Raw genomic sequence first — 21,867 nt, 5'->3', positions numbered from 1 at the left:
CATGCTGTCTGTAGTGTTGTGTTGGATTGTGGTTGTTCTTGTAGCTCCTACTCCTTTATGCTTAAAGGAATAGTACACCCAAAACACGATTAGCCTTCATTTTCTACTCACCCCCATGCTGAACAACACTCTGGAGTACTTTTTTGATATCTCAAATGCATCTGGAGATCTGGGAGGCTTCTTGCTGTCTGCTGACATTCAAATAATGGAGGTCTATGGTGCCCGAGGCAGAAAGGTCCATAAAAGTCCACAAAAAAAACGTGTCAATATTCCTCCATACTGCTCGTCCAATGTATTCCAAGTGTCCTGAGAGGGTAGCATCCAAAATTTACTCGAAACGAAGTCATTTAGAATGTTTTTTCAGAGCATAAACAGTAGTGTATAGGACTTCCTGAAAGCGCGCACATGCGCGTTCACGACGCTACGGAAGCCGGCATACCAAACCAGCGCATTCAGCTCGGCAAAGAACTCATGCTCTTCCTCAACACTGAAGTCCTCAGACATTTTTCTTTCGTTGTTTCTTTCTTTGCACAGGTAAACAGCACATTTCCTCTTCTACGCTTGCATTATTGGCAGAGCAGATGCTGAATGCGCACTTTCATCTGGTTTGGTCTGCCGGCTTCCGTAGCGTCGTGAACGCGCATGTGCGCGCTTTCAGGAAATCCTATACACTACTGTTTATGCTCTAAAAACATTCTAAATGACTTCGTTTCGAGTAAATTCTGGATGCTACCCACTCAGGACACTTGGAATACATTGGACGAGCAGTATGGAGGAATATTGACACGTTTTTTGTGGACTTTTATGGACCTTTCTGTCTCTGGCACCATAGACCTCCATTATTTGAATGTCAGCAGACAGCAAGAAGCCTCCCAGATCTCCAGATGCATTTGAGATATCAAAAAAGTACTCCAGAGTGTTGTTCAGCATGGGGGTGAGTAGAAAATGAAGGCTAATCATGTTTTGGGTGTACTATTCCTTTAAGGCTGTGTATAATGGTGTCATTCAACGGCTCTAAAATCCCAGACCATCATGTAGATGTTTTCCCAAGAGTAGCCTTTCATCTCTTCTGTTTTACACAGGACCACTGGAAAGGACCTATGGGGACTTCTGGAGAATGGTCTGGGAACAAAACGTGCTTCTGATCGTCATGACAACCAGGTAATTTAAATAGGAAATAAAGCGTTCAATCAAACTAACTTAATCCACAAGATTGTGTCTTACTATAATCAGTAACTATATAAGAAATGTGAAAAATATGAAGGAAAAAGATGAAAAACTAAGCTTTGTTTTATAGTTTTTTTGGTAAGGGTGTTGTCATGCTGCAGTACCTCAAATGTTGATGTCACGGGTTGGTCAGTGCTAGCTGTAGCAGTGTATACATCGGATATACCAGTGACCGATTGCAACCATAAAGCATTTGAAACATTTGTTTCGATGGAAGACGAAGCTGAAATGACACTGAAGCGTCTAAATCACATTACTTATTAGACTTCCAGCTGTCATTTCATTTTTTTTATTTTTCACATATCTATTACTGTACAAATGTCCACAGCTGATTTACTGTTCTCCAGATAAAGAGTAGTATATTGTATTTCCAAACTTGGAAACAAAGTCCAGTGGATTGTTTTTAACTTTTTTAGAATAACTATGACCTGGATGACTGAGAATCTTCACCAGGATATTGGGGTCGTCCTTTTTCTTTTTCACATTTTTGTTATCGTCTTTCTCCATTAAGTTGTATTTCTATCACCAAGTTATTGTTAGTATACGTTTTGATTGCTTTTCTTCTTTGGATACATATTGGCAATTAATATGTTTTAATCATATGTAATATCTTTAAGTTATTTGTCACAACATAAAATTGGTCCCATCAAAAAAATGGTTTCAACTCTTTTATTAAAGTGCAGTGTGTGTATGTGTGTGTGTGTGTGTGATGCAGGACAGACGAGGGCAGTCGTAGGAAGTGTGGACAGTACTGGCCCCTGCAGGAAGGTGGACAGGAGGTCTACGGCCACATAGCTGTGGTGAATCAGAAGGTGGTTCACCATAGCCATTACAACCACACCACTCTGGAACTGCACAACACTGAGGTACAGCCCCATCATCAACGTTCTTTCCATTGCAAGCTGAAAACATACCAGGATTTGAAATTTTATTTGCTAATCCAACACAAAAAAGGAAAAAAGTTATGATCATTTGTTCTCACTTGTTGCCAAGAATCTATTTCTGTTTATTAACGTATAAATAGTTAACCACTGATTAAAAATAGTGGCCTAGTGCTAAGAGCATTGCGCTTGGGTCCCGGAGGTTCTGAGTTCAAGCCCCACAGACTGCAAGTCTTGGTCCCTGAGCAAGACCCTTAACCCCACACTGCTCCCCAGGCACCACATAATGGCAGCCCACTGCTCCCTAAAGGGATGGGTTTAATGCAGAATGAATTTCGTTGCTTTGCACTCCCGAAAAAGTAATGACAATAAAGTTGATTTCTATTCTATTCCAAAGTACCTGAATCCTTGTTTAGGCCAGAAATTCCTGCAATAATGAACAGTATTGCTGAGACAAGGATCCATGGGCTAAAGATGTTTTCTTGTTTGTTTTATTTGAAGCCATGAATTGTTCAGCTTGAAAGAAATAGGTGCTGCTTACAACTGTCAAATGATTGGGATCCAGATTTAAATAGGAGATCAACAAATAAAGTTTTTTAAGGTTGATACTGTTTATTTTAACAGCAGTCGTAATAATCCTGATATGCTTTGAGCGTGGGGAGGGTTAGGTAAGGCTGATGAATGCATCAGCAAACGCCTGCTTGTATCGACCAATGCAAGAAAAAAAACTTATGAGTGGCCAAAAAAAACCCCAAAATAATCAGCCAACCAATGTTTTGGTTTCAATCTAATCTTTACATTCTGTTGGTAATAATGTGTTGCAAATGTGCCTTACCTCATGTCTGTGGAGGACTAGAAAGCAAAGACAGGATGGGCCTGTTAGAAGTTTTCTTTAACGGCAGATCATCAACACCTTTCACAACATTCTCTGTCCGTCTTTTTTTTTGTACATGTAAGTTGATCAATTAAAAATGCTTAAAAAATGATTCAACAAAATGAAAACCTAATTGAACCAAAGTGATTTACAACCTATTCATTGAACCTTTTGCTTAACTCTAGCAGCATTGGATTTGGTTTACCTCTCATCCATTCCTTAAATAAGCTGAAGTACAATGACCGTGTCGTGGTTTTCTGTCCAGACGTGTGAGCAGAGACATGTGAGTCACTTCCAGTACCTCAGCTGGCCTGACTACGGCGTCCCCACATCAGCAGTGACTCTCATTGACTTCCTGGGTGCTGTAAAGAGGCAACAGAGGAAAATGGTAAAGGCTTTAGGCCCTCATTGGACCAGTCACCCACAGGGACCGCCAATCGTGGTTCATTGCAGCGCAGGGATTGGGAGAACAGGTAAGACCATGGCTGTGTCCGAATATCCACCCTAACTCCTCAATCACAACAAAGAGCAGGTACTATATAATGGACTGTATAGTGACTGGGTTAACTGACCGTTCAGATTATGATCACTACTTTCCGCTCCCCGTTGGTCACATGACTCCGGTTCCTCGTGCTGTGTCTGCATAATTTTTGTCTTCTCTTGCCCCAAACCAAATCCCATGATGCTCTGTAAGGAGAGCTCTTGCAAAACATTCTGAGATATATCAGCTTGTCTAGTGACCATGGATGCCCACTACTTTTTAAGGTACATTTTGGGAAATTTTGAGTCCCCTGCTTTTTCATCCACTAGAAATTTGAACACAATCATGTAAAATGACCTAAGATTGATAGCGCTCTATGTAGGGGTTAGGGCAAACATTCGGACACGGCCTGTGAGATTTTTGACATTGGTCTAATACAGGTGCTGGTCATAAAATTAGAATATCATGAAAAAGTAGATTGATTTCAGTAATTCCATTTAAAAAGTGAAACTTGTATATTATATTCATACATTACATACAAACTCATATATTTCAGATGTTTATTTTGTTTAATTTTGATGATTACAAATGACAACAAATGAAAATCTCAAATTCATCATATCAGAAAATTAGAATATTGTGAAAAGGTTCAAAATTGATGGCCCCTGGTGCCACACTCTAATCAGCTAATTAACTCAAACCACCTGCAAAAGCCTTTAAATGGTCTTTCAGTCTAGTTCTATAGGCTACACAATCATGGGGAAGACTGCTGACTTGACAGTTGTCCAAAAGACGACCATCGACACCTTGCACAAGGAGGGCAAGACACAAAAGGTCATCGCTAAAGAGGCTGGCTGTTCACAGAGCTCAGTGTCCAAGCACATTAATAGAGAGGCGAAGGGAAAGAAAAGATGTGGTCGAAAAAAGTGTACAAGCAAGAGAGATAACCGCACCCTGGAGAGGATTGTGAAACAAAACCCATTCAAAAATGTGGGGGAGATTCACAAAGAGTGGACTGCAGCTGGAGTGAGTGCTTCAAGAACCACCACACACAGACGTATGAAAGACATGGGTTTCTGCTGTCGCATTCCTTGTGTCAAGCCACTCTTGAACCACAGACAGCGTCAGAAGCGTCTTGCCTGGGCTAAAGAGAAACAGGACTGGACTGCTGGTGAGTGGTCCAAAGTCATGTTCTCTGATGAAAGTAAATTTTGCATTTCCTTTGGAAATCAAGGTCCCAGAGTCTGGAGGAAAAGAAGAGAGGCACTTCATCCACGTTGCTTGAAGTCCAGTGTAAAGTTTCCACAGTCAGTGATGGTTTGGGGTGCCATGTCATCTGCTGGTGTTGGTCCATTGTGTTTTCTGAGGTCCAGGGTCAACGCAGCCACATACCAGGAAGTTTTAGAGCACTTCATGCTTCCTGCAGCTGACCAACTTTTTGGAGATGCAGATTTAATTTTCCAACAGGACTTGGCACCTGCACACAGTGCCAAAGCTACCAGTACCTGGTTGAAGGACCATGGTATCCCTGTTCTTAATTGGCCAGCAAACTCTCCTGACCTTAACCCCATAGAAAATCTATGGGGTATTGTGAAGAAGAAGATGCAATACACCAGACCCAACAATTCAGAAGAGCTAAAAGCCACTATTAGAGCAACCTGGGCTATCATAACACCTGAGCAGTGCCACAGACTGATCGACTCCATGCCACGCCGCATTGCTGCAGTAATACAGGCCAAAGGAGGCCCAACTAAATACTGAGTGCTGTACATGCTCATACTTTTCATGTTCATACTTTTCAGTTGGCCAACATTTCTATAAATCCTTTGTTTTTATTGGTCTTCAGTAATATTCTAATTTTCTGATATGATGAATTTGAGATTTTCATTTGTTGTCATTTGTAATCATCAAAATTAAACAAAATAAACATCTGAAATATATGAGTTTGTATGTAATGTATGAATATAATATACAAGTTTCACTTTTTAAATGGAATTACTGAAATCAATCTACTTTTTCATGATATTCTAATTTTATGACCAGCACCTGTAGTGTGTATTTTGTAACATGAAGCCACGTCTAATCTCTCAAAGATCACGTTGATGTTATACTGCATGACGTGTGCTGCAATTTATTTTTGAAATCGGAAAACCTGAGTTAGGTATGTAAGTACGGTGCAATGAATCCCGGATGACCGCCAGAGATGGTGCTCCAAGCAATGTAAGATCACTCTTGTGCTTGCGAAGGTCGAGAATTAGGGGCTAACCCTGCAAGGTGTATGCCTGAGATGTGGCCTGCGCAATGCAACGTGCCAGCCTCTGTTTCCAAAGGGCACAACCTCTCTGAGGGCCAGCATTGGATATAAAGTGGCAGAGTGTATACAAAACAAAATGCTCTGAATGCATCTTTGATATTAGAGAAGGCTTGGTCTAGAGTGTTCTGACCCTGAGTTGCAAAGTCCCCACTACTGATGAAAACGCCCTCTGTGTGTGCAGATTGAAGCTCAGAGATAGCCTGATAAAGAATATTCATGGCCTCTTTGATATTAGTGCTGGCGGGGGAAATAAACATTAATGATGCTAACCCCGGTAAACTCTCTGAGCAGATAGAACGGTTTACGGTCAGTTAACAGTCAGCAGGCACCGGCTTTAGGTCGATTGATGTGAACCAATCGCCCGGGGAGATTGCCTGCAAGACTCCCCTGGTTGTCAGCATGCAAAAGGGCATGTCCTTCAGAAATACTTTCAGACCCCTGAGGTCTAAAACTGGAGACAGTATCCCCTGCTCAAAGTGGAGAGCACCCAGGTTTTAAGGGTGTAATCTCGGCTAAAACAAAGCTGACTCGGGGTAAAATATCCGACCGCCAACCAAACACGTCATCTGAGTGTCCGCTAGCCACTTGGGGGGCCTCATGGGAACGCCTGAAAGGAACATGGGGCCAGAGGTGCTGTCTGGACCCAATAAATCCCAGCAGTGGGATCTCGGGGCACGGCTTGGGCAGTGGACGCCTGAGAGGAGCCACCCAAACAGTAGCAAGCCGACTCCTGGCCAGGGGGCAGCAGGATCTGCTGAGAAGAGGCCATCCATTGAGGAGGTTGTTCAATAAAGGTCAACTGGGCCAGTCGCACTGCTCGGGGCAGACCACTGCAATTAGAGCAGGCAGCATCTGCAAGACCTTCTTGAAGATGGTCCACATCCAGACAAGGGCGGCACAGGTCATGTCCATCGTCATGCTGCAGAGGAGCCAAGCAGGACCAGCAACAGAGATGCTCCATACTTAACTAAGCAACCAGTCAACTCAACATGCCAGAGAACGTCACCAGCAAGAAACGATACAAAACGCACATCAATCATTATATGGCCAACTAAACTTGGCATGGGAAGAAAACACCACCGGCTTCAGCTTTAGAGTAAATACAAAAAGAGCAGAATCACATATGCAGATGGAAGCTGCCAGTGTAATAGACTTATCCTAGCTTTCACAACCCCTGGAGGGCAAGCAGACTCACAGCGCCTACAATCAGTGGTTGCAGGGCTACCGGCAGCAAACTGATTAAGGAACCGGAAAGATAAATGGCTACCCAATTCCATAGAACCGTTCACCACAAAGATGATAAGGTTATATAGATTTACTTTGACCCCTGGTAGGTCACATGTGACTTTGTTGAGATAATTCTTGACCTGTGCAAGTGCAAGATTGATCATTCAGTATTTGAAGCACCGCCTCTGGTGGTCAGTAGGGATGAAATGGAACTAATCATGCAATATGATCAGATAAGATAGTTAGCATCTTCTTGGAAAAGATTGCATAAATGACTGTAGATCAATCAACGTTTAATATTTGGCTTTTCTATAGAAATCTGAAATAAGAAAATAAGCCTCAACTTTTAAAAAAAATATATGTAATTTAAGTTAGTTTTTTTATTTCTCTTGTTTATAAACAAAACTAAAAAGTTGGCATATTAAAATACTTTCTGGTGTGACTTGTAACATTCCCCAGTCTATGATTTGAAATAAAATAATGAAGGAAAGTCTCCACCTCCATCAACCATCTGTGCTAGCTGACCAAATGGTCCCTGATCTGCTCATTGAACATCCCGCTTTACAATTTACAGAATTCTCCAGCATTAAGTTTGTGGTTTTGTCTAATCTTTTGGAACAAATGAGTGTTTTGGGATCAAGGTTCAGTGTTTAGTCCCACAAAGCGGTCAAATATATATTTGCTGACTTAATCAGAAAGAAAGACATCCCGTCCGCTTTAGACACTCATAAAATTCCTCATGTTGAGATCAATTTTTTTTTTCTTGGGACAGACTTGGGTCAAAGTTTAACATACAGAGTGCCTTTACACTTTGCACTTATTAAGTTGGCTGCAGTGGTTACAGGAGTGTTGATGGTATCTCAGTCATGTTGTAGATGTCAGCATCAGTCTGGTTTGACTTTTAGTCGTTGGAAGAAAACACAACGTTAAATCTGTGCATGTATAAACAGCAGTTAGACAAAATCAAGTGATCCACTTATTATTTGGTGGAGCATTTTAAGCAAACTAATGCAGATGTGAGTCCTAATTGGTTCCTTTGTTGGCAGGTACCTTCTGTGCCCTGGACATCTGCCTGTCGCAGCTGCAGGATGTTGGCTCTCTTAACCTGTTTCAGACAGTGCGCCGCATGAGAACGCAGAGGGCCTTCAGCATCCAGACCCCAGAGCAGTACTACTTCTGCTACAATGCTATTCTGGAGCATGCCCAAAGACAGGGCCTGCTCCCCTCCAATCATTAAACCCCTCCCAGCTAAAGGACAGGTCTCTATACAGTTCTGCCATCACTCTGCTGATCCTGCAGCCAGACTGGGTGGCCGGTTGAAGGAAGAAGCCTTCTGACTATAAACAGGCTTTCTGACGCGTCGACACAACCGGTCTGCAAACCAAGTAAATGCATTAAAGTTTAAAGCTGACGATGTGTGATGATACTGCAGCTGTTAACGGTGTGATGCTATGGATATGTTGAAAATATGCAGAAAAACACAGCAGATCAAGCAAAATGCTCAGTGTTTTAACGGGCAGCACAGTGAGGTAATACAATGCCTTGCAAAAGTCTAGAAACCTTTAAACAACTTCAGTGCATTTAGATTTCACTTGATTAGTCAACAGAAGGAATTAAAAAAAGGTACAGGTTTTTAAACTTAAACTAATAAAAGAAGGGCTTTTTTTTCCCTCATGTTGAACCAGTATCCACTGAATTTACGTGTGTGAGTCTTCAGGGCTCTATCTCTCAGCTTATCTAGTTACTACATTTCTGTGTTTTTGCTTCTCTGAACAGCTGAAGAGCCCAAGGTCAGTCTGAATGGAGAGCTTTCTTGAACATGAATTTACAATTCTTGCCACTAATTGTCACTTATTTTTAGGTCTGTAGTTATACTGAGACATTCTGAGAACATATTATGCTTTGGGCTGTAGCTCCAACTGCCTCCCAGCTGAAAGATCAACCTTTATCCTAAGTTTTTCTCAGCCTCTTACAGGTCTTACAAGGAATGCTGTGGGACCAGTACCCTGTCCCTGCAGCATGATGCTGGCAACGCTATCCCAGGCCACAGTGTCTGTGGGGTTTATGTCCAGTGACCCAAACTTAATCCTTCACGTTCTCCACTAATGAAAATAGCAAAAATATTTCTCTGTGCTTTCTTTTAACAAATACTTTCTTCCTGTGATTCAGAGGGCAGATATAGTTGTCCAATCAACAGATTCTCCCATCTATGGATCGTTGCATCTGAGCTGCTTCTCTGATTGAGATTTAAAATATTTCTAAAGCTGAAAATATTTCTTATTTTCTCCCTGTTCTTTCTCTGCTGTGTTCCTTCTTCTTCACTAACTATCTCAAACTCCCTCAAATCTTATCTGGGCGTGTTGGCCTAGTGGTTTGAGCTGTGAGCTTGTGCTCCGAGAAGGTTGCAAATACCCAGTTCAATTCCCACAGCCTGCACTCTGGGTTCTTGAGCAAGATCCTTAATCCCACACTGCTACCCTGGTGCCGCACAGTGGCAGCCCACTGCTCCCCAAAGGGACAGGTTAAATGCAGAGATAAATTTCTCCAGTGTGAGATCAATAATATTCAATTATTATAATATATAAACACACCTCAGAGGTCTTCACACAGCGTGCAACCACTATTTTCCAGTTATATGACCTCTGAAGAGGATTTTAGTTATAATTAGCGCAAAGAACCAAGCCAATGTACAGATCGCAGATCATGTAGATTCTTTTTTCCATTCTACAAACATATGTTGGTGTATTTGGAAAATCCATATAAAATGCATTTATTTAAAGGTAGTATTTTGCAAGGGTGTTTATACTTTTCCAAGGCACTATATTTACTCTCACTTGATTTAATCATAAAAAGTATCATTTTTTAGTTCTTTTTTTAGTGAATATTACAGAATTGAATCATTTGGTCTGATGCTCCTTTAAACTGTTGAATGTTGCAGTATTGAACCTTAAACATCAACATTAACCTTACATTACAAAACAGCTATAACATTTTGTTTTAGAGCTACTGTAGAAATGATCATGTAGTATATAGCCAAATGAAACGACCTTGTCTTAAACTGTTTTATAGCAGAGGTTTCCTTGAGTTTTGGAGTGAAATATTCCTTTAACCGGTAGATCTTATAGTGTGAGAATATGTTTTTAATTCTTTATTTCCTTGCAAACCTTCAGCACAATGCATCTATGGTCCATGGTGAATAACACAAGGAATTGGGGAGTTAGGGCCACAAATATGCTGCCTAATGTCATATTTATCTGAAAATTATCACTTAAAATTTGTATATTTTCTTCCTGCCAAAGTGAAGAAAGTGGGAGCAAATCATCTTTTGAAACCTGAACACTCCCAAACGGCTGCTACATTTTTTGACTGAATGCTCCTGCAGTGTCAAGCCTCCCTTTTTTCTGCATGTTTTCTTTTTTTGTATGACACTGAAGAGGTAAAACCTGCTAGTGTTCATCTTGCCTAGTATATTCAAAGCTTTTGACTGCCTTATCTGTGTAGTATTGTACTGCAAAGCTGCACAGACTTTTATTTAAGGCAGTGATTGTCAGAAATGTAAATTGATGTAAGACCTCACGAGTAGTGCAATACATTTTGTTTTTATGCATAAATCGTGTCTTAGCACTTTTTACACACAAAAAAAAATTCCTATGTGTTCTGGTATTTCAGAGTGGTAATGGGAGGAGAAATAAAGATTCAGACGAGTATGTGGTCTCCATGTAATTCTGGGATTGTTTATATTTAGGGAAACCTGAAGATATTTACTGTTATCTGCATAGAGCTTTGTTGGGATTAATGACAATGGACTGAACTTGGAAACCGGACAGCAGTGTTGTCATGACGGGTCAGCCACAAACTCCAAGTCCTCTTTGGACAATTGGGAGTCAACAAGTCCTTTCAATATGTCCCAGTTTATGGCCATTATTATAGTACATGTACAAAGCTGCATTGTGTCATTTGTGTTACATTCTTTACTCCACAATTCATATTGAATTTACTGGTGAAGCAGTTTTTTTTTTTTTTAAGCGCCTGAAATTTTTACTTTTTCTGATCGTAGAATTAATTCTCCTTCCAGTAACGGACACAAAGTGCTGCTTTTTTATTATATTCAGCAACTGTTTGCATGCAAATATGCAGTTCCCCGTTAATTTTATATTTGTTCTATTACAACATTCTGTTTTCTCTCTGTATCTCTTTGCGCATTGATTCATGCTATGCTGTAATAAACACCAACTGTCAGTGTGTATCTTAATGGTGCGTTTCTTTTTCATTCTCTTGAATGGTGGGCACAGATTTTTCTTTTTAAATCAAGATTAATCTCATTGTAATCTTGGACTAAATTAAGATTAATCTAGATTAAATGGCTAATTTGAATTCTGCCAAAGGCATTCATGATACGTGTGTGCTACCTAAATGAGTAAAAGTAAGTCTTTGAAAAGGTTTGTATCATATGAAACTCTAGCTGCAGAAATTAAATAGGCTAAATAAATACCATAGAAGCTACATTTTCATTTTCCCCCTTTACCCATGTTCTGCCATATGCCATGATCGTGGTTTTGGACATTGGAACCAGTGTCCATGTTTCATCTTGACGTGATGAATGAAGAGGCTCTGTTGAACTGTCCATTCCACCTGCTCTTACCAGTACTGATTGGGATATGGGATTATTTATAAATAAGATTGATCGTATTAAAAATAAGATCATTAGCACTTCTCTATCTATGATTGGTTTGTCTCTGGAGGGTGGGGCAGCATCTGAGGTAGTCATGGAATCTAAACCAGGTTTACACTACTTTGATCCAACTTTCAGAGTTAGCAAAATTATTGTCTTCATCTAAGCCTTCAACTTGTATGTTAGATCCAGTTCCAACCAGGTTATTTAAGGAGGTATTCCCTTTGATCTCCTCCTCCATTTTTGATGTGATTAATCTGTCTCTGTTACAGGGATATGTACCAAAGGCTTTTAAGGTTGCTGGAATTAAACCTTTGCTTAAGAAACCGTCTCTTGACCCAGATGACTTGGTCAATTATAGACCTATATCCAATCTTCCTTTTTTATCTAAAATTCTTGAGAAAGTAGTTGCCAAACAAGTTTGCGATCACTTACACCATAATGAACTTTTTGAAGAGTTTCAGTCTGGCTTTAGAGCTCATCATAGCACTGAAACAGCTCTGGGGAAAGTCACTAATGATATTCTCATGGCCTCAGATAATGGACTTGTATCTGTGCTCATCCTGTTGGATCTCAGTGCTGCATTTGATCAAGTTGACCATAATATTCTTTTAGAAAGACTTGAATATTTTGTTGGAATTAAAGGAACAGCACTAGACTGGTTTAAATATTATCTATCTGATCGAATTCAGTTTGTTCACGTTAATGACAAATCTTCCTCATCTTAAAGGTTACCTGTGGAGTACCACAGGAATCAGTGCTAGGACCAATTCTCTTTACTTTATACATGCTCCCAATTGGTAGAGTTATTAGACAGCATGGGATTAATTTTCACTGTTATGCTGATGATACCCAGCTATATCTGTCTATAAATCCAGATGAAGCTAACCCTTGAAGACATAAAAACCTGGACGACTCTTAACTCTCTCCTTCTGAATGCAGACAAAACAGAAGTTATAGTCTTTGGAACAGAGTCTTTGAAAAAGAAGCTGATTAGCCAGTCACTTCATTTGGATGGGATTAAACTGATTTCAGATAATAAAGTAAAAATTATTGCCGTTATTTTTGATCAGAACCTGTCATTTAAATCCCATATCAAAGAGGTTTCTAGAATGTCCTTCTTTCATCCTTGGGATATTTCAACAAATAGAAATATCCTGTCCAGGGGTGATGCTGAGAAGCTAGGTCATGCAGTTATTACTTCAAGGCTGGACTAAGTAACTCTTTACTATGAAGGATTGCATTCAAGTCAATGAGTCGATGCAATCAACTGGCTTTCCTTAGAAGGCTTTGAATGGGTTTGACTGTATGATCTGGTGAACTGTAACTGTATGCTACAGTTAAGATATTTTCAGCTGTTGCTGAATTTTAATTTATTTCACTTAGATTTTAAACACTGATATAACATTACTGTTCATGTGTTCATTTAATGGAATCCTCAAGTCTATTCGCTGCTAGCTATTTTAAAGAGAGTAAAGAATCATTCAACTAAAGGTTATTGGTTCCTGATTAAGCAAATAATTTAATAAAACAAAATTTGGCTAAAAGTTTTATTCACCTCATGGATTTGCATTGTGAATTGGTTTGAAAATGTTTCAATTTCTCTAAATGAGTGAAAAGCTCATTTTATCATATTCTTCCAGATAAACTTTGATTTTCAAACACTAAATCCATCTTGAACTGTAATACGGTTTTCAACCATGTTCCTCTTCCTCTTTGTACATAGTAGTTTAGTTTAGACGAGTTCACTAGTTATAGTTTAGAGTTTTAAACTGAAATATGTTTCACTTGGTGTTGAACGATTTTTGTCAATAAATTCTTATATTTTGAACAGAAGTTGTGTTTGTGGAATTTATTCCATGTATGTGCAGAAAGATCAGTTTGTCATGATTTAAGCTCGAATTACTCTTTCATTTATTGTTCCAACACACAGCTAGAAGGGCGTATGGTTATAAACAATATACTGTATAACAGCCCAAATAATAGCCGATTAAATAGGATATTTACCACCCCTACCGGGGAGAGCAATAAACATTTTAACCTATCAGAAAATATGAATTCCCAGCTGGCTGGGAATTGAATATAACAGTTATTCACTACATTAATATGGCATCCAACCTGGATGGGCATTGAATATAAATTCACAACACCCATATTGACACAAGCAACCATCAAGAAGCAAACATAATATTGTGGTAATCATTTGTGCTGTCGTGGTGAAATGAAATTTAAAATCGCATAACATAGCCTTCCTAAACCGAAAGAGGGAAGTTCTCAGCTGGCATGGATGAGATGTACAGTAATGCCAAGGTAGTTATCATTTTTGACAGATGTCCGTTGGTCCCCCCTCAGTGCTACACACGTCGCCTCTAACATCTTCTTGCCTTTCACGGCTTGATCCACGGCATGCTGGTCATGTATTCTCCTCATGATAGTTCACCTCGTAGTTGGTTTTACTAATCTTACTACTTTATAAGATGGGTCACCTTTGGCGGCCTGGAGAACAAGCTTGTGTCCATCATCTTTAACATGCTGATGGTCCGGCAGCTGCTTACAATCCAATGAGCGAGGAGATTGGTTAGCTTGGCTGATACAGCTGTGCTGACGGGCTACCCTCGGTTGCACTGAAACATTATAGATGGACAAACATGACTCTGCCCCATGCTACATCAGTGCTTGGCCCAGCATCTCCCGCATTGGCTAAGGGATGCTTTGTGTTTAAGTGGTACTTGAGACTGGAAGTCAACTGATTCCGCACTGCACAAGGTGCAAACAGTTTTATTCTCCTTGAGGTTTCCATTGGGAAGCTTCTTAAAAAAAAAATTCCCATACGCAAACCTGGTGGCTCTATAGTTGCATCCATGTTAGCATATCACATTCAATGTGGTTATTTAAGAGTAGGCCTACACAGGTTCCAAGACTGATTTTTTTCTTGCCCCCAGATATACATCCATGTTAAAATATCAAGGTGAAAGTCCTCATAGCTAACTTTGTGTAGACCAAGCTTCCAACCCAACTTTGAGAATAGAGTAACGGTGATATTTTTTTATCACCCAATAAGAATCTGGTATTGACGCAGCACATTAACACCGACGATGGTCTGTCACTACTCTTGACAAAACGGATTAATTGTTTTTTCTTTTGTCTCTTTTATTTATATATTTTTTTGCAATCACATTATAACATTTTGGTTTTTATGTTGACCTGTTGCTGCATGTTGCAAAGAAAATGAGGGCCTAGAAAGGCCTAAGCAGGAATTTCCTTCAGTTGCCTTCTCTCATTGTGGTTTTATTCATTTCAGGTATGTCAACCCAAATTAGCTGGAGAAACATTTAAAATAATCAAATTTATTTTATTTTATACAGATTGATTGATGGGCTGTAATCCTATAGTTTCCACATAATTTTTTTTTCCTTTACAACTGTAAATATTACCAATGGAACTAAGACTATAGTCTCTATAGCATCTTTCTCACTGAAAATACCGGGTTTAACATGTTTTTCAAACAATCAGCATTTGGCTACCTTCTCAGTTCCAAAAAAAGCTTGGAAAATTAGAAATCAAGAATTAAAAATGGAGAGAAATATGAAAGGAAGCCCGGGCGTAGTCAGAGTGCTTTATTGTTTCGCTCCATTGTCTTTACGAATCCCTCTTACCAATGCTGGTCCATGTTTATCAAATGTAAACAGAGTTGTTTCAGCTTGTTAGATCATACCTGTTTCCAACTGGCCGAAAAACCCTTTAAACCCATGAACAATCAGCTTTTAGTGGCAGTGGAAACAGCTCACTGACCTGATTCCACCCGGGTCAAACGACTCGGCAAGCATCCGCCGTTAAAATCGCCTTGGCTCTGATCGGCATGCTTTGGGACCACCAGAGCCGGGCTTACTTGCTTAATTACGTGAAACCATTGAACGCAAAGTATGGACATCAACACACCTTGTTAGTCACTTCTGATCTAACAAGCCAAAACAACTCTGTTTCCATTCAGCAAACATGGCGTAACACTGATGAGAGGAATTTGGAGGGACAAAAGAGCGAAACATTAAAGCACACTTTGCTATTTCTGTCACACTGGTGACATCATCAACACTTACCCAGCGTGATGGTGTCCCCAGACACACAGCTGCGGCTGGACAGAGGCCAGGCAGCTTACCAGCCAGATTTTTTTGCCAGTGGAAAGGGAGCCAAATGCCAATTGGTAACGGGTCGACACATGTTTGAAATACGCGCGTTAACCCGCTACTTTCAGTGGGAAAGAGGCTCAACAGTGACTGAGCTAGTAAGGGTGCTGGGATTTGGTATAAAACATGTTTGGGTGTTTTCCAAAACTCTTGAGAGTTGTGGCCATTTTAGATTCTTCTTTTTATTTAAAAAAAAAATAAAAAATAAAAAAAATTTGTTTACCAAAAGCTAATGCATTTAGGAGAATAAATAAAAAAAAAAATCTTAACTCCTGAAAAAATAAACAATCTCTCTTAGAGCTTTGTTAGTCAAAGCATTTATGTTTATGTCAACTGATTAATTAAATTAAATCACGAGTCACACCAAGTTCAGATAAAATGGAACAAAGTTTGAAATCTGCTTCCTCCCCACTCCATCTTCAAAATCAAATATGGCTGCCACTGCAGCAACAAACAGCTATGATTATTTATAGCTAATTAAACCAGTTAGGTGAAGCTTAATTGATACACAGTACTGTGCATCTATTTTAAGCTTATTGCTTATTGCATTTGATCCCATTAAATTTGGTGAAATGCTTTATATTTTCTTTCTATTAATGGCTGAACATAAACAGCAGAACAATCAGAATGTTTCCTTATGTGTAATAAACCTGATCCAGTTACACTGGGGAATTTCTGTAAATCTGACTTCTCACTATAAATTCCACCATTTATAGCAAATAGATCATTTTTATTCCAACTTTTCATAAAACCGCAAAACAAGGGCGTAGGTTTGATAGGTAGGGACACTATTCTTCAGTTTCATTGGTCCTTTGCAAAAAATATGCATGCTCTTTTTTATGCTTAATGTCAGCTTCAGGGCTCATTTTGTTTAAAGAGAACAGCAGCATTTCTTGCTACATTAATAAAATCTTATAAGCACTACATGCACTAGATGCTGTTTATCAATATTTAAAGCATAACTTGCTCTGATGAATGTGGAATTAGGACTTTTTCCACTTTGAAAAGGATTGCATTTAAATTTACCTGCGACTAAGACAGTGTCTGTTTAACCAAATATAGTCTATAATATGTGGATTTATCCTGTGTTTTCTGTTGATGATATAGAATTGTGCAGAGGTAAACAGAGGTAAAACCCACTCTTATTTTTTTTTTATCTAATATGCTCTCTCTGGATCATGCAAAATAATACATTCAAGGGACAGCAAATAAATGTATTGTATTTACATGTGCACTGGAACTAGAAGAGGAACTGACACTGAGCATTTAAAATATTAATATTAGAAGTTGTACATCTGGGCTGTAGTTACTCTGTGTAGCTAATTTCATGTATTTTATCTATGGCTGAGACAATCATATTAACAAATTATTTAAATAATCGTGAACTAATTTAGTAATTGATTAATCGTTAACTGGAGTATAGGGCCACTAAAATGTGCCTTTAGCCGACAGAGCGACCCACTTAGAGCAGGAATTATACCAAGATTGTAAAAAATATGTAAACATTTTGTATTTAAGAAGTAAAAAAAAAAAAAGTTTTTGTCTGTCAATAGCCTACTCTCCATCCAGAACTCCTCCAAAGGAAACGTTTAAACGTTTCTGTTTCACCTGGTTTCATTTCATAAAAGATATTCTTTAAGGAGCCTTTGGCTATCTGATTAAAAGATAAAATAAAATAAATCCTAACGTTGTTAACTTACATTCCTCAAGTTCCACAAATAAAAAAAACTCTCTCCTGCTTCTTTGCAGAACTCCAATCAGAAGCTTTCGACTGTTTTAGCATAGATAATAAGTTTTTTAATTTGGACTAGTTTCGTAACCCAATATTAATTTATTTTAGCTTCTTTTTTTTCGCGCTCCAAGCACCCCCGCGTGCGCACATACAGATTTGAAAACACGCAATCAGAAAGAGAGAAGGCGGAACTTAAGGCAGAATAATCAGAGAGTTAAACCGAGAGGAATAGAAGCGGCTGCTGTATAGTAAATTATAAAAATGTTGTTCACATCCAATTATTGGTAGGGACAAATAGGTCCGTCAAAAATTTTGGTAGGGACATGTCCCTATGGTCACTATGCAAACCTACGCCCATGCCGCAAAAGTTTGATCTTATGCGAGGAAAAAATGTATAACACTGAATTATGGTTATTTGTAGATGGCCTGTTTCAGTGTTAGCTGCCAAAAACACAAACATCAGAGACTTTTTCATAACTGAATATCAGCTTCAAACAGCTGACCGTTTCTTTTTATTACATTATGAATTAAAAACAAAACAAATAATTGTTTCACTATTGCTGGAACCTATAGCAGGATATGTATATATTTGTTTCTTTGTTTAGTCTAATAAAATAAGAAGACAGTACATATAATAGATAAAAAGAAACCAGTTAGGTGGAGAAATTGTAAAATCAATGTCATCTGAGCTTTATAATCCTCTGAATTAAACCTCAGCTCCTGCTCGTCCCTTCTGCTGGCAGCTCACTTTCCAAAAGTCCTCCTTTGCCTCTAAAAAAAGTGCAACAAGGGTAAATAAAAACTTGATTACCGAGGGAAATTGAGACAACTTTCCACAAATGAAAGGATAAGGGCAAAGGGTCCAGTCGGAAGCTTCCACAGTTTGTGATTCAGATGCCCTATCAGCTGCTGCATGTGGCCCACGTTGTTTTTAGAAGATCACATGCACCCACCCAAACCTACAACTAGAGATGTTCCAATACCATCTTTTCTCCCGGATACCAACTCAGATGCTCTGAGTATTGGCCAGTACCAATACCAGTATGCTACAAGAAATAAAACAAAATTATTATATATATATATATATATATATATATATATATATATATATATATATATATATATATATATATATATATATATATATATATATATATAAATATTTTTTTTACTACACCTGAAAATATTGTACAATACAAAGCTTTTAAGAGAAGCAAAGAAGAGTTGTAATAGAAATAACGGAACTCCCCAGTAAATAGATACCAGAAATAAAACAAAATTATTATTTATATATATATATAAATTGTGAAAGCTAGGATAAGTCTATTACACTGGCAGCTTCCATCTGCATATGTGATTCTGCTCTTTTTGTATTTACTCTAAAGCTGAAGCCGGTGGTGTTTTCTTCCCATGCCAAGTTTAGTTGGCCATATAATGATTGATGTGCGTTTTGTATCGTTTCTTGCTGGTGACGTTCTCTGGCATGTTGAGTTGACTGGTTGCTTAGTTAAGTATGGAGCATCTCTGTTGCTGGTCCTGCTTGGCTCCTCTGCAGCATGACGATGGACATGACCTGTGCCGCCCTTGTCTGGATGTGGACCATCTTCAAGAAGGTCTTGCAGATGCTGCCTGCTCTAATTGCAGTGGTCTGCCCCGAGCAGTGCGACTGGCCCAGTTGACCTTTATTGAACAACCTCCTCAATGGATGGCCTCTTCTCAGCAGATCCTGCTGCCCCCTGGCCAGGAGTCGGCTTGCTACTGTTTGGGTGGCTCCTCTCAGGCGTCCACTGCCCAAGCCGTGCCCCGAGATCCCACTGCTGGGATTTATTGGGTCCAGACAGCACCTCTGGCCCCATGTTCCTTTCAGGCGTTCCCATGAGGCCCCCCAAGTGGCTAGCGGACACTCAGATGACGTGTTTGGTTGGCGGTCGGATATTTTACCCCGAGTCAGCTTTGTTTTAGCCGAGATTACACCCTTAAAACCTGGGTGCTCTCCACTTTGAGCAGGGGATACTGTCTCCAGTTTTAGACCTCAGGGGTCTGAAAGTATTTCTGAAGGACATGCCCTTTTGCATGCTGACAACCAGGGGAGTCTTGCAGGCAATCTCCCCGGGCGATTGGTTCACATCAATCGACCTAAAGCCGGTGCCTGCTGACTGTTAACTGACCGTAAACCGTTCTATCTGCTCAGAGAGTTTACCGGGGTTAGCATCATTAATGTTTATTTCCCCCGCCAGCACTAATATCAAAGAGGCCATGAATATTCTTTATCAGGCTATCTCTGAGCTTCAATCTGCACACACAGAGGGCGTTTTCATCAGTAGTGGGGACTTTGCAACTCAGGGTCAGAACACTCTAGACCAAGCCTTCTCTAATATCAAAGATGCATTCAGAGCATTTTGTTTTGTATACACTCTGCCACTTTATATCCAATGCTGGCCCTCAGAGAGGTTGTGCCCTTTGGAAACAGAGGCTGGCACGTTGCATTGCGCAGGCCACATCTCAGGCATACACCTTGCAGGGTTAGCCCCTAATTCTCGACCTTTGCAAGCACAAGAGTGATCTTACATTGCTTGGAGCACCATCTCTGGCGGTCATCCGGGATTCATTGCACCGTACTTACATACCTAACTCAGGTTTTCCGATTTCAAAAATAAATTGCAGCACACGTCATGCAGTATAACATCAACGTGATCTTTGAGAGATTAGACGTGGCTTCATGTTACAAAATACACACTACAGGTGCTGGTCATAAAATTAGAATATCATGAAAAAGTAGATTGATTTCAGTAATTCCATTTAAAAAGTGAAACTTGTATATTATATTCATACATTACATACAAACTCATATATTTCAGATGTTTATTTTGTTTAATTTTGATGATTACAAATGACAACAAATGAAAATCTCAAATTCATCATATCAGAAAATTAGAATATTACTGAAGACCAATAAAAACAAAGGATTTATAGAAATGTTGGCCAACTGAAAAGTATGAACATGAAAAGTATGAGCATGTACAGCACTCAGTATTTAGTTGGGCCTCCTTTGGCCTGTATTACTGCAGCAATGCGGCGTGGCATGGAGTCGATCAGTCTGTGGCACTGCTCAGGTGTTATGATAGCCCAGGTTGCTCTAATAGTGGCTTTTAGCTCTTCTGAATTGTTGGGTCTGGTGTATTGCATCTTCTTCTTCACAATACCCCATAGATTTTCTATGGGGTTAAGGTCAGGAGAGTTTGCTGGCCAATTAAGAACAGGGATACCATGGTCCTTCAACCAGGTACTGGTAGCTTTGGCACTGTGTGCAGGTGCCAAGTCCTGTTGGAAAATGAAATCTGCATCTCCAAAAAGTTGGTCAGCTGCAGGAAGCATGAAGTGCTCTAAAACTTCCTGGTATGTGGCTGCGTTGACCCTGGACCTCAGAAAACACAATGGACTAACACCAGCAGATGACATGGCACCCCAAACCATCACTGACTGTGGAAACTTTACACTGGACTTCAAGCAACGTGGATGAAGTGCCTCTCTTCTTTTCCTCCAGACTCTGGGACCTTGATTTCCAAAGGAAATGCAAAATTTACTTTCATCAGAGAACATGACTTTGGACCACTCACCAGCAGTCCAGTCCTGTTTCTCTTTAGCCCAGGCAAGACGCTTCTGACGCTGTCTGGGGTTCAAGAGTGGCTTGAAACAAGGAATGCGACAGCAGAAACCCATGTCTTTCATACGTCTGTGTGTGGTGGTTCTTGAAGCACTCACTCCAGCTGCAGTCCACTCTTTGTGAATCTCCCCCACATTTTTGAATGGGTTTTGTTTCACAATCCTCTCCAGGGTGCGGTTATCTCTCTTGCTTGTACACTTTTTTCGACCACATCTTTTCCTTCCCTTCGCCTCTCTATTAATGTTCTTGGACACTGAGCTCTGTGAACAGCCAGCCTCTTTAGCGATGACCTTTTGTGTCTTGCCCTCCTTGTGCAAGGTGTCGATGGTCGTCTTTTGGACAACTGTCAAGTCAGCAGTCTTCCCCATGATTGTGTAGCCTATAGAACTAGACTGAAAGACCATTTAAAGGCTTTTGCAGGTGGTTTGAGTTAATTAGCTGATTAGAGTGTGGCACCAGGGGCCATCAATTTTGAACCTTTTCACAATATTCTAATTTTCTGATATGATGAATTTGAGATTTTCATTTGTTGTCATTTGTAATCATCAAAATTAAACAAAATAAACATCTGAAATATATGAGTTTGTATGTAATGTATGAATATAATATAC

At 39.7% G+C, this 21,867-nt stretch overlaps 1 protein-coding gene across 1 annotated transcript in view; it reads left to right on the top strand.

Annotated features, from left to right (window-relative positions):
- The window catches only part of ptpn9a (protein tyrosine phosphatase non-receptor type 9a), a 64,873-nt gene extending 53,617 nt beyond the window's left edge, over positions 1–11,256 (top strand). Inside the window, exons 11-14 of the mRNA XM_038273082.1 lie at positions 1,083–1,161; positions 1,943–2,093; positions 3,248–3,455; positions 8,051–11,256. Coding sequence (XP_038129010.1) covers positions 1,083–1,161; positions 1,943–2,093; positions 3,248–3,455; positions 8,051–8,241 — 629 coding nt within the window. The 3' untranslated portion in view covers positions 8,242–11,256. The remainder of the gene's footprint in view (positions 1–1,082; positions 1,162–1,942; positions 2,094–3,247; positions 3,456–8,050) is intronic.
- The last annotated feature ends 10,611 nt before the right edge of the window (positions 11,257–21,867 follow it).

This window comes from Cyprinodon tularosa, unplaced genomic scaffold (genome assembly GCF_016077235.1).
Source record: "Cyprinodon tularosa strain WSP-4 unplaced genomic scaffold, ASM1607723v1 ctg856, whole genome shotgun sequence".
NCBI classification, from domain to species: domain Eukaryota; kingdom Metazoa; phylum Chordata; class Actinopteri; order Cyprinodontiformes; family Cyprinodontidae; genus Cyprinodon; species Cyprinodon tularosa.
The sequence above is the reverse complement of the archived record's forward strand: the minus strand, read 5'-3'. Positions and strand labels throughout refer to the sequence as shown.